General features: G+C 39.9%; 2 protein-coding genes across 3 annotated transcripts in view; both read right to left on the reverse strand.

The window, feature by feature from the left end:
• The window catches only part of LOC310999065 (sorcin-like), a 50,208-nt gene that overhangs the window by 35,820 nt on the left and 1,069 nt on the right, over positions 1-13,319 (reverse strand). The window contains exons 2-8 of one of the 2 annotated variants that reach the window (XM_083989374.1): positions 11,744-11,785; positions 11,463-11,532; positions 10,596-10,639; positions 10,293-10,440; positions 8,646-8,759; positions 6,475-6,533; positions 5,016-5,198 (exon numbers count right to left, since the gene is read on the reverse strand). In XM_083989374.1, coding sequence (XP_083845500.1) covers positions 5,172-5,198; positions 6,475-6,533; positions 8,646-8,759; positions 10,293-10,440; positions 10,596-10,639; positions 11,463-11,532; positions 11,744-11,785 — 504 coding nt within the window. In that variant the 3' untranslated portion in view covers positions 5,016-5,171. Of the gene's footprint in view, positions 1-5,015; positions 5,199-6,474; positions 6,534-8,645; positions 8,760-10,292; positions 10,441-10,595; positions 10,640-11,462; positions 11,533-11,743; positions 11,786-13,319 lie in introns of those variants that run through there. The other variant, XM_083989375.1, reaches the window with a different exon arrangement.
• Positions 809-3,765, reverse strand: LOC310999143 (uncharacterized protein; the record flags this gene model as incomplete). Its single annotated transcript, XM_083989467.1, has 5 exons — positions 3,729-3,765; positions 1,884-1,983; positions 1,491-1,598; positions 1,222-1,329; positions 809-920 (listed from the first exon to the last, which is right to left on the reverse strand). The coding sequence occupies exons 2-5, from the start codon at positions 1,967-1,969 to the stop codon at positions 809-811; spliced, it is 414 nt and encodes a 137-aa protein (XP_083845593.1). The 5' UTR covers positions 1,970-1,983; positions 3,729-3,765.

The following is a 13,319-nucleotide window of genomic DNA, read 5'->3' on the forward strand; positions in this document are numbered from 1 at the left end:
TTTATTCATCCCAAAGGAAATTCATCATCATGACTGCACTGATACCCAAATTAAGGGTGCAACCTACTAAATATGAGAAAGGCAGGGCCTCTCTATGTTCAATGATCTCCAGAGAGTACAGTACCTCCTCTCCAAACCCTAACACTCTCACTTGTTTAGCTAACAGTGTGCACTGCTTTACCAACAAGGAGGACTCAAATACACAACTCTGGGGGTGGTAAAACAAAATTAATTTATTCTAACAACAAAAGTCACTCTCAAGGAGGATGAAAAAAGCACAACCAAAAATGCTCATGTGAAGGACTGGCAACAAGACAAGGGACAATGCCTATTTGTAAACATGAGGTAAGGGGACTCAGGCAGGGTTGACAATCACAACGGAGGGAAAATCACACAAAAGGAATAGGTCAGGATTTCAAGCAGGAGGGAAATATGAGTACAAAATAAAACAAGAAGTGTAAGACAAGACTGGGCTTAAAGCTATAGGGCTCTAATTAATTTCGTGGCGCAACTCAGGGTGGCACAGCGTGGCGAAGCAGTGGTAATCAGTGGTAATTTCCTCCGGCGCAGCACCGTGCGCAGTGGATTTGGTAAACTGGTAGACTGCGGTGCGCCAAGATGGGTGTGGCGGTGCAGCAGGGGGAGGTGTCGACAGATTCACTGTCTTTTTTTTTTTTACCACAACATAGGATTCACGTCATGATAACTTCTGCCCGCCCGGACGTTTTACGTTACGATGCAGAGTTTTATATAATGTACTATAGTTGTTCCCATTAACAGAAGTGGTGCTAGAAAATGTTCTCTTGACTTACTCTGAAGATGGATCTTCCTCTTTGAAAACAATAGGTAAACCCTTGGATCTGTCGCTCCTCATGGACACGTGGCTTGGTGAAGGAGAAACTGATCTTTCCTGCTCAGGACTGAAAGAAATGGAGAATCAACAATGACAGAAAAGAAATAAGTAAATGCCGCTTTAAACAGAAACAAATGTGCACTAACTAATCTCACAGCATTCATGGCAGAACAACACCTTCATACTTTCAGTGTAAAGACTTGACCTCTGACCATCTGCCACTTATTTACTTGTTTTATTGGTAAAAACTTTTAGTTTCCTTCTGACTGTCATGACTAAACAGGAACGCAATTAACATATTTGACCAGACACAACATTCAGGGTGTCGTACTGTGCTAAAGCTGAAAAAAAAACTTCTCTTAACTTACTCTGAAGATGGATCTCCCTCTTTGAAAACAATAGGTAAACCCTTGGATCTGTCGCTCCTCATGGACATGTGGCTTGGTGAAGGAGAAACAGATCTTTCCTGCTCAGGACTGAAAGAAATGGAGAATCATCAAAGAGAGATTGTAACAAATCAGAATAGATCAACAATGAGGCTCTAATAAAAATAGTGGAGAAATAACAGTTATAATGTACAGTACTATACTTGTTCCCATTAACAAAAGTTGTGCTAGAAAAGGTTCTCTTAACTTACTCTGAAGATGGATTTCCATCTTTGAAAACAATAGGTAAACCCTTGGATCTGTTGCTCCTCATGGACACGTGGCTTGGTGAAGGAGAAACTGGCCTTTGCTGCTCAGGCCTGAAAGAAATGAAGAACCATCAAAAGACAGAAAAGAAACAAAAAATGTCACTTTAAACAGAAACTTTACTGCTTTTCACAAATGCACTTTATCCATCTCTGAGCCTTGACAGGGACACGACAATCACAGAACAACACCTTCATACAATCAGTATTAACACTTGACCTCTGAACATCTGCTACTTATTTACTTTAAATACTTGCAGCTTCCCTTTGACTGCTGACCTTCATGTGTTCTCCCTACTGGTTTTAATTTTCATGCCAGCCTGGACATACTGATCTTACCTGTGAGCTTCACTCTGGTTCTCCTGATCTTCAGGTAGAGGAGCGTCTCCCTCTCCTCCTCCAACTTTATCCTCACACCGACTCATGTTAGGACTTAAACCTTTAGACAAAAAAAAAACCAAAATACACACTGTCAATTACATTATGAATCAATCACTATCAATTTGTAGACTGATTACAGGAATGATATAAACCACATATTTATCTGGGAAGGAGGGGTGGAACAGTTTGCAAAGTCCATGGTTCAGTTCATATCATGGTTTTGCTAATCTTAATAACGAGCATTCGGAGTATAGAGGATGTTGTTATGATGCCATGTGAAGCCCTTTGAGACAAACTGTTTGTAAAAACAGGCTATACAAATGAAATTGCCTTGCCTTGCCTGGCCTGGCCTGGCCTGGCCTGGCCTGGCCTGGCCTGGCCTTGTGACAACAGTTTTTGGTGTGGTTCAGTGTTGGTTTTCCTTTCTGTTTTTTTTTTTACACTCAAGAAATATCAGCATAATAAATTAATTAAAAAAATTAATTGAATTGGGTGAGACTGTCAAACTATGAAATTTATCTAGGCCAGACATTCTCAGCGGCAGGTAATGACAAATTTTAAACTAACACAAATGTATGTATTGAAAAACAAGTGATGTTAGCAAAGAAAAAGCAAATAAAAAAGCTTTAACTGAACAGAAACAGAGGTAGAGGTTGTAGAAGTTAAGCCAACACTTTGAGCCACTTGAATATCTCGATGAGAAACCTTTGGTGCTCTCATAATCTGCTTTTACAGTAGCAATAACTAACTCCACTTTTGAAAAATAAATATAGGCTACTGTGTCCCTCAGGAGTGGCCTCTGACACTCATGTGGCCCTGAACACCATTTGAGTAGGCCTGCCAGAGGTAGATAGAGTTACGGTAATGAGACACTAAAACATGTCATCTTTTAGACTAGTGGAAAGAAATTGTAGAAAATACACATTAAGGTGGTTATTTTACTTAAATGTTGTGGGTTCCAAAAAATGTCATTCCCTCTGTGTCAGCAACAAATCATACAAGTATCATTGGCAATAACAATCTTTGGAATTTTACTATACAAATCTTAAAAGGCTGTTTTCTCAAAAATAGTTTTCCCTCATACTCGCAGTACTTACAGACACCAAACTTTCCAGTTTGATCCCTTTCTATATTCTGAAGGTTTTTACTGAGGGGTTTGTTGATATATCATTCACAACCTAATGTACACAACATTTTACTCCTAAAAACATGGCTAAATTTTATGTATTTAATTTAGAGACAGTATTTTCTGATTTATGGAGTGAGAAAAAAGATATCAAAATCCTTTTGACTTTCTCTAATATGTCAACAAAATAAAACAAGTAGCTTTATCCAATGTTAGATATTGCGTCATTTATTTAAACTTTTACACCCTTTTAATGTCATATCTTATCATACAGTCTATTGTCTTGTAACAATAGAGTCATTATACTCCGCCCAACAGCCTTTGCACCCGACACTGAACGCTGGCTCCAAGCCAGCGAAGAACTGGAGAAGAACATTTCCCCCTCTTCTTCGTCCCACCACTCCACTTTCTCATAGGTAGAGAGTCTTTTGGAGGGTCGACCATGTTTAGGCCCTCCCAAAAATAAATAAATAAATAAATAAAAAACAAATAAGAGGAAAAAGATCGCGCTCTCACTACAGTGCAGGCCTCACTACTAACTCCGCAGTTATACGCTCCGATGCGTTTATACACGTTTTTATCCTCAGTACCAGACACTGAACAGCAAAGACCATCATTACATATGTAGCCTACTGACATTCTGTCCTAAGTATAACACAGTGTGTTTGAATAATTACCTTTTCGTGATCACAGAGTGGTGCTGGCGGTGTGATGGCCATGTCGACTGGAAAGAATGAAAGCGAAAGTAAAAAAAAAAAAAAAAAAATCTCCTAAATGAGTCAACAGGATCCAGGTCCGCAATAAAAGGCGTGGTTGAAGGTTCAAGGTTTCTTTATTAGTACCAGACTGTAGCTAAATTGCAGAAAGGAACTCATTAATCCCACTACCTATAAAATAACAGCTGACAAATCACACAATAGTAGAACAATACAATCATCCCCAAAAAATAAATAGAAAAGTGATAAAAGATAATACAGACTCAATAAAAGCTCGATGAAATAGGGTAAGCATAGTTTTGTCAATATTAAAAGGTAAAACAAAGCTGATGTCCTTCACAATTCTTGTTAAAAGTCAGTTTGGCATCAATGACAGTCCCAAGATATTTGTAGCTCTCAACGCATTCTACAGGTTGACCCAATGACCCTTAATGACTGTGGGATCACGGTTTGGAGTCTGTGTCCTAAAACCAATAATCATGTCCTTCATTTTGATCCATTTCATCAATTCAGAGAGGTGAGGGCGACTGGTCTAACATCATTCAGAGTTTTAGGTCAGTTGACTTTAAGGAACAACCTGGGCACCTTTTGCTGACTCAGTGACACATTCAAAATGTGATGAAAGATAGGACTCTATTGTTTTGTTTGGATCCGTGCAGCGTCTTGACAAAGGGTAAAATAAATAGCAAAGTAAATTAACATTCAAGATCCTTACCATTATCAGATCATTATCATTTTATACTGTGACTATAGGCCTATATCATGCGTTAATACGTCATGCATCATGCATTTACATCATACAAATTGATGTAAATGTGTATGTTTTTTTGAAAGAAGACTGATGTCAGGAAAACCTAAAGTTACTGGATTAGGGAGGTACATATTAAGTTAAGAGGTTTCTGCTTTAATTAAGTGGTTGTTAAACCAATCTGAACATTTAAAAGCAGCTTTAATGTTGTGCAGGTTATATTTCTATGGAGGAATATAAATGTAACTATATAACTGAGTTTATTATTTGGATGAAACATGAGTATGTCTAACAATCTCTGTGTGTGGTCAGATATGTCAAATAAAACAGCAGAAAAACAAACCAACCACACTGTGATATCACATGTTTATTCATGGTTTCATACATGTTCCAGATGTTCAGGCTGATACAGTTACTGAGGTAAAACACTGTAAATGCTCATGATAAACTCATTCCACAGGTTCACAGGCTCTAGTGGTTACTGGTTACTATTCTCTACTGTTATAACTCATGATGTGTTTAATGCTCATAATAAAATGGAATGTGACAAAGACACTTTAATATTGTTTATACAAGAAAAAGTTAAAAACACACAACTGGCTGACTGTTGTTAATGTGTGAGGATTTTAAAAATGTGTGGTTTGGTGTCGTCGTCTTCAGATGCTCATGGTGACCTGGATGAACTGGACACAGAAACAAACAGATTACACACTGATGTTTGTTCATATGAAACACAAACTGATGCATCTTTAAAAGCCTCACAGCTGCAAACTGACTGAGACCAGGACAGAACTTTCTTTTTTAGAAACATTAGCTGAAGAGGTTTTTATTTACACTATGAGATAATAACAGAACGTTACCAGACAGAGTTGTTTTAGAGGGAAATTCATGCAAAACCGTTGATGCGCGTTGCCTTCAGGGACAGTTTTTCATCAAGCAGTCTCTGTATTTCCCTCTAAAACAACTCTGTCTGGTAACGTTGTGTTATTATCTCATAGCGTGGTGAATGTGCAGGTCACAACTTGTCCAGCAGAGCGTTGTGGAGTTGTTGGATTGTGTATTTGATGAGTTTGATGAGGGAAACCAAGAAATCCCATAATGAGCCTCCGTAGCGTAGCTCTGAGCAGCTCACGGCTCTGCTCCGCCGTTCTAAAAATAGCTTGCACTGACAATTAAAGGTAACAAACAGGGTTCCTACGCAAGTATGGAAAGTATGGAAAAGTATGGAATTTGATTTTATACATTTCCAGGTCTGGAAAAGTATTGAAAATTGAAATTATTGTATGGAAATATATTCAAATCTATATATATTTTATCTTAATACTTATCTGGGTTTGGTCTGAAGTTATCTGGGTTAATTATTTTTGTATGCGCTATTGTACCTATAGCTACAATCTCCTGGAAATTGTTTGGTTACATAATAACATACAGAATAATGAAAACAAATGATTAATTGCATGATTTTTTAATATAATGCACAACTATTTACCCAAATATCACAAATTATTTCAATTTCTTTACTGAGAAGTCTGGAAATTAGGGTCTGGAAAAAGTATGGAATTTGGAAATTTCAAATGTGTAGGAACCCTGAACAAACCTACTGCTATGACTGTGGCAATTGGCCAATTTGATAAAATGTTGAACTATCCCTTTAACCTGTTACACTGGACATCTGAGCTCCTGTATTTATATGTTTTTGCTCTAAAGCTTTGACCTGAGTCAGAACGAAAGCTGATAACAACAGCAGCTGCAGAAGAACTGAACTCAAAACACTTTCACTTTTACATGGTACAAACTGTGGGTGTTATGTAACCTCAGAGGTTTCCCGCCTGCATGGTGGTGGAGTTTTCTACCTCTGCTGCAGCTGTTGTTGTCGTCTTCAGCTGTTCAACGCCACTGCTCAGCTGCTGTTTCTGAGTCGCTGTCAAAGTTTAAAAAAAAGAAAGAAAACAAACTTACGTCGTCGTATTGAAACGAAGCGCTGCCGCTCTGAGACGTGTCTCTCCTCCGGAAATGGTCTGAAATAAAGACACACACACGATTCATTAACTCATTTAACTTTTTCAAACCTGACCAACTTGACGTGAACACTGCTCACTATGTCTATACATGATTAAAATATGACATATATCTAGACTTATTATACTGTATCTAACATATCTACTATTCTGTATCAGCACCACATGAACTGGTGCAACATCAGTAACAACATCTGCTCATTTAAAACCATAATAATCACTCATGTTATTTTCATTAGAGCTGCAACAATTAATTGATTAATTGAACAATAATCAGTTATTAAATTAATCGTCAACTATTTTGATAATCTAATAATCAGTTTGAGTAGTTTTTTTTAGAAAAAAAGTCAAAATTCTCTGATTACAGCTTCTTAAATGTGAATATTTCTGGTTTCTTTGTTCCTTTATGACAATAAACTGAGTCTCTCTTTGGTTTGGGGACAAAACAAGACATTTGAGGACGTCATCTGGTGGTTTGAGAAACACTGATTGACATTTCTCAATATTTTTTAACATTTTATTGACAACAACTAATCAATTAATCATTTAAATAATCAACAGGTTAATGGATAATGATAATAATCGTTAGTTGCAGCCTTAATTTTCATATCATGCAGCTCTAACATCTTCTACACTTGTTGTATTGTCATTTGCATGTCTGTAAATGTGTGACGGTTGTTTCTGTTCTGATTTTGATTGTTCTGACTGTTGATTCCTGCAGCACAGACGTCAGTAGTTTGTCCTCAGTGTGAACAACAGTAAAGTTTGTCTTTATAAGCTGCCTCCTCTGTTTTCTCTCTGTCTGTTGAGCCTCCTTCCTCCCTTCAGTCAAGCGCCTGGTGAACGTCAGTAAATGAGCTGTGACCTCCATCTAGTGGCCGGTCTGTATGTGGACCTCAGTTTCTGTGTTGGTGTTTTAAATCCTCGGGATGTTCAGGATTTATTTTATCTCTTCAGTGATGCTGCTCACTATACTTCGACAATGAATGGATTGATCAAGTTTTAATTATTGGTAACTACACTGTCTAATGAATGTATTTTTTTTTATTTTTCTATTGAATGGGGATTTGCATTGATGGATTTTAGTATTTGGAATATGAATGCAAGCTCCTCTTCTTCCACCTCCCTCCTCTTCCTTCCTCCTCCTGCTCCCTTCTCCTCCCTCCTCTCTCATCTTCCTCCCTCCTCCTCTTCCTCCTCCTCCTCCTCTCTCATCTTCCTCCCTCCTCTTCCTCCTCCTCCTCTCTCCCTCCGCTTCCTCCTCCTGCTCCCTTCTCCTCCCTCCTCTCTCATCTTCCTCCTCCTCCCCCTCCTCTTTCTCCTTCCTCCTCTCCCCTCCTGCTCCCTTCTCCTCTTCCTCCTCCCTCATCTTCCTCCCTCCTCCTCCTCCTCCTCCTCCTCCTCCTCATCCCTTCTCCTCTTCCTCCTCCTCCCTCCTCTTTCTCCTCCCTTCTCCTCCTCCTTCCTCCTCCTCATCCCTCCTCTTCTTCCTTCTCCTCTTTTCCTTTTCCCCCCTCCTCTTCCTCTTTCTCCTCCACCCTCCTCCTCCCTCCTCTTTCTCCTTCCTCCTCTCCCCTCCTGCTCCTTTCTCCTCTTCCTCCTCCTCCCTTCTCCTCCTCCTTCCTCCTCCTCATCCCTCCTCTTCTTCCTTCGCCTCTTTTCCTTTTCCTCCCTCCTCTTCCTGCTCCTCTCCTCTCTCATCTTCCTCCCTCCTCCTCCTCATCCACCCTCTTCCTCCTCCTCCTCCTCCTCCCCTCTCCTCTTCCTCCTCCCTCATCTACCTCCCTCCTCCTCCTCTCCCCCTCCTCCTCATCCCTCCTCTTCTTCCTTCTCATCTCTTCCTTTTCCTCCCTCCTCTTCCTCCTCCTCCTTCTCTCTCCTCTTCCTCCTCCTCATCCCTCCTCTTCCTCTTCCTCCTCCTCCTCTTCCTCCAGTGTGTTGCCTCCTCTCTGTGTTGGTGTCGGTCTTCTCCTCCTCCCTCCTCTTCCTCCTCCTCTCTCCTCCCTCATCCTCCCTTCTCCTCCTCCTCCTCCCCTCTATGTATTAACTCCTCCAGTAAAACCCAGTCAGTGTGTTGCCTCCTCTGTGTGTCGGTGTGGGTCTCTAACTCACCGGTCAGAGCTCGCAGTCGGACGCAGCAGCTGACGAACTCGTCGAAGGGGATGCGGCCGTGGAGGCTGTAACGCTTCATGATGCAGTTCATGGCCTGAGGGCTCAGGTTATAACCTGCAACAACAACAACAACAACAACAACGTTAGAGAAGTGAAACACCAGTGAATGACATGTTAGTAGAGTATAAACCCAGTAGAGCTCTGAGATCTCAGGGTTTATACAGGAATCTTGAAGTTAATTTTAAAACCTTTTTAAGACTTTTTCAAGACCTTCTCAACATTTTTTAACACCTCACCGCCACTTCAAGCTGTAACCATTTACACTAGTGACACTTTTATCTGAACAGTTTTAGTTTTTGTGATAAAGACTATAGACCACTATGATACAACAGAATTCAAAAAAGGCTGGGATAATAAATCAAAGGCAAAGTTTATCGAAAAAAACATTGCTCAACTCTCAAAAAAACAAAAACAACAATCTTCTTTTCTTTTTCATGAACCGGTTCATCTTTGTTTTTTAATAAAACAAATAAATTCACACACTTCCGCAATGTTTTTTACAACTCAAACTCTTGGACAGCTAATTCAGAAAAAATACCTTCAATATTTAAGACTTTATAAAGTCGTGAAAAGACTTTTTAATACGTTTGAAGGGTCTTAATTTTCCCAAAATTGATTTATCACCTTTTAATACTTTTCAAGACCCCGCGGATATCCTGGATCTACTGACTCAGGTCAGATAGTGGAGCTCAGAGTTCAGACCAGACATGGTGAAGCAGCATTTAGCTGTGATGCTGCTCACAACTGGATCAAAATACCAGCAGACCTGAGATCAGCCCCAACTTAAATCCAGGTTAAAAACATTTATCTTTTCATGTGCTTATAGCTGAGAACTTAAAACTTTATCTATTTTCTTTTATTTTACTTTTTTATTCTTCTTTGCTCCTGCTTTTAACTCTGTGTTTTTTTGTTTTTATGCTGTTTTACGCTGTTCTTTAACCCTCCTGCTCTCCTTCTGGGTCAAATTGACCCAATCTGTTCTCTTCCTCCATCCTTCCTTCTTTCCTTCCTTCCTTCCTTCCCTTCATCCTTACTTCTTCTTCCTTCCTCTTTTAATCCAATTGACCTGATCTGTTTCCTCCCTCCATCTTTCTTTCCTTCCTTCTTTCGTCCCTTCTTCCTTCCTTGAACGAATCTGTTGCCTCCTTCCATCTTTCTTTCCTTCCTTTTTTTCCACAATCCATCCATCCCTCCTTCCTTCTTCTTTCTTCCTTGAACAAATCTGTTCCCTCCCTCAATCTTTCTTTGCTTCCTTTTTCCCTCCCTCCCTCCCTCACTTCCTTCCTTCCTTTTATACCCAATTGACCCAATCTGTTCCCTCTTTCCTTCCTTTTTCCCCTCCCTTCTTTCCTCCCATCTTTCCCTTTCTCCTTCCTGCCGTCCTTCCCTCCTTCTTTCCCTTCGTCCTTCCTTCTTTGACCCAGGAGGACAACAGGAGGGTTAAAAAATAAAAAAAAGTTTTGTCTTTATGTAAAGCGCATTGAGTTGCCTTGGTATGAAATGTGCTATATAAATAAAGATGCCTTGCCTTACCAGTGTGTGTGTGTGTGTGTGTGTGTGTGTGTGTGTGTGTGTGTGTGTGTGTACCCATGGTGGTGATGGCCTGCTGCAGCTCGTGAGCCTCCACCGTGCCGCTGCGGTCGCGGTCGTAGGAGGCGAAGGTGTTCTTCCAGCCGTTGAGAACCTGCGACAGCTCCCTGAACTCGGTGAAGCCCATGGAGCCGGACATGTCCGTCTGAGACGCAGCAGTCAGGGAGAAAACACACACTCACACACACACTCACACACACACTGGGGAGGTCTGAGGGGAACTAGCTGTGTCTGTGTGTAGAGGTTTGTGTCATTGGACCTGTGTGGTGTGTGATGTCAGTGTGTTAGTGTGAAGGATACGTCCAACATGCCGATCATCAGCCGACAGGTTTCCAGGCTGAAAGCTGCAGAAGGAAAAAAACAAACAGATCAGCTCACACTCAGGAGGAAGAGACAGAGCTGCAGCAAAGTAAAGAAGTACATGAACAAAAATAAAGACAAATAAAAAGGAAAATGTAATTATATTTCTGTATTTTCAGGTTTAAAGGGATAGTTCAACATTTTGGCAAATTGGCCCATTGCCATAATCCCTATAGTCATAGCAGTAGGTTCGTTACCTTTAATTGTCAGTGCAAGCTATTTTTAGAACGGCGGAGCAGAGCCGTGAGCTGCTCAGAGCTACGCTACGGAGGCTCATTATGGGATTTCTTGGTTTCCCTCATCAAACTCATCAAATACACAATCCAACAACTCCACAACGCTCTGGTGGACAAGTTGTGACCTGCACATTCACCACACTATGAGATAATAACACAACGTTACCACACAGAGTTGTTTTAGAGGGAAATACAGAGACTGTTGATGAAAAACTGTCCCTGAAGGCAACGCGCATCAGCAGTTTTGCATGAATTTTCCTCTAAAACAACTCTGTCTGGTAACGTTGTGTTATTATCTCATAGCGTGGTGAATGTGCAGGTCACAACTTGTCCACCAGAGCGTTGTGGAGTTGTTGGATTGTGTATTTGATGAGTTTGATGAGGGAAACCAAGAAATCCCATGAGCCTCCGTAGCGTTGCTCTGAGCAGCTCACGGCTCTGCTCCGCCGTTCTAAAAATAGCTTGCACCGACAAATAAAGGTAACGAACCTACTGCTATGACTATAGGGATTATGGCAATGGGCCAATTTGCCGAAATGTTGAACTATCTCTTTAAGTGTGCGTCTCTTACGTTGGTAGGAGCCGGAGATCCCCGACTGTGTGAGGCAGCGCTGCAGCTCGTCTGCTGAGATCTGTCCGTCCTGTCACAGACACACACACAGACACAACAACAGATATTGATCAGATATCGATCAGCTGACTGGAGCTAAGTGATCCGGCTCAGTAGCTCCAAAGGTGAACGATGTGCAGTAAATAAAGATGCCTTGCCTTACCTGTGTGTGTGTGTGTGTGTGTGTGTGTGTGTGTGTGTGTGTGTGTGTGTGTGTGTGTGTGTGTGTGTAGGTGAGTTACCTGTCCTGCTACAGCTTGGAAGTATCCGTACAGAGGATCCTGCTGCACAGACACAAAACACAAAGTCAATATTATAGTGTACATGGTGGTTGTTTGACTGTTAGCTACTGAAATCCTCACTAAATCATCAGCTGTGAAATCTATTAACGAGCTTGAATAATTTAATTTACTTTAGAAAATCAATTTGAGTTTTTTTTTACGCCGGAGTATTAGGGCCACATTGAGAAAAAAAAAAAACAAACACAGACTTTGAGAATAAAGTCTTAAATTTACGAGATAAAGTTGTACATTTCCTACGAGGAAAAAGTCGTACATTTACGAGAATAAAGTCATAATATTACGAGAATAAAGTCGTAATTTACGAGATTAAAGTCGTACATTTGCAACTTTATTCTCGAAGTCTGTGATTTCTTTATTTGTCAATGTGGCCCTAATACTCCGTCGTATTTTTTTTTTTTATTAAAACGTTGTAAACTTGTGTAAAACGCCACAGAATCTGAGGTTTGTTTTAATAAACAATTTGAATCCAAACAAATATAATTTAATTATCATATAAGTAAAAAAAAAAACAAGATTCTCTTTGAATCAAAATGGTCAATCATCTGGTTTTCATTCATTAATTGGCATCAACTGAACAATATCTTACGTGAATGTCCCATTAAAAATCTATTCTATCCAAAAGTATTAACAAAAGTGTTATTAACAGTTTTGGTATTGGTTTATTATTGATTACCCCTACATCAATATATCTATTAAAGAAAAACTCAACCTTCACACATTTACATTCCTGTGAGCAGCTCATCGTGTTGTTACTAGAGTTTCCATAAAGTTTCATTCAAATGATGACGAAGCTTTGTCGCCTGTTCATAATAATCAGATTTTAACACACAACACATCAACAGTGCAGCGTGTGAGTCTGTTAAACGTCACAAGAAGAACAGCAACAACAGTCATTGATAATGACAGTCAGCTGAGTGTGTGTGTGTGTTTAAGGTGGAAGTAGCTACAGTAAATGGGGGTGAGGATGGGTGGGGTCTTTCCTATACGACTGTTATCAGTGGACATTCCTCTCACTGCTTCTGTGAAAAGTCTAAAAAATAAAAGAGTTTCCTACAAAATAAGATTCTGCACCAACATCCTCAACAAGTGTCTGTTTTAATACTGTAGTGTACAGACTCTTATTTTGAAAGGTCACCACCAGCTGTTACAGTTAAAAGTTAAATATTAAGGACATTTGTTTAACTCAGATATGACTTTAAGAGCTGTATTCTTTGTTTTATTTTATGCAACTTTAACGGCACTAACGATAAAAAAAAAAAAGTGAAACATTATCACTACTTTGACTTTAGTTAGTGTGATGTTTAATATTTTACAGCTGATACCTCTGACCCAGAGGGCGGGGAGGGGCAAGAGGAGGCCAGAGGTTATGTACAAGTTTGTTTAACTTCACACACACTCTTGAATGAGAAGCCACTCATTAATTAACAAAGGAAATAATTCAATAAAACAGATAGTTCACATGTTACAATTCATTTGATAGCAATATGACTGATCAAAACAGAACAGGACCAAAGTC

This window comes from Trachurus trachurus (genome assembly GCF_905171665.1).
Source record: "Trachurus trachurus genome assembly, chromosome: 16".
NCBI lineage: Eukaryota > Metazoa > Chordata > Actinopteri > Carangiformes > Carangidae > Trachurus > Trachurus trachurus.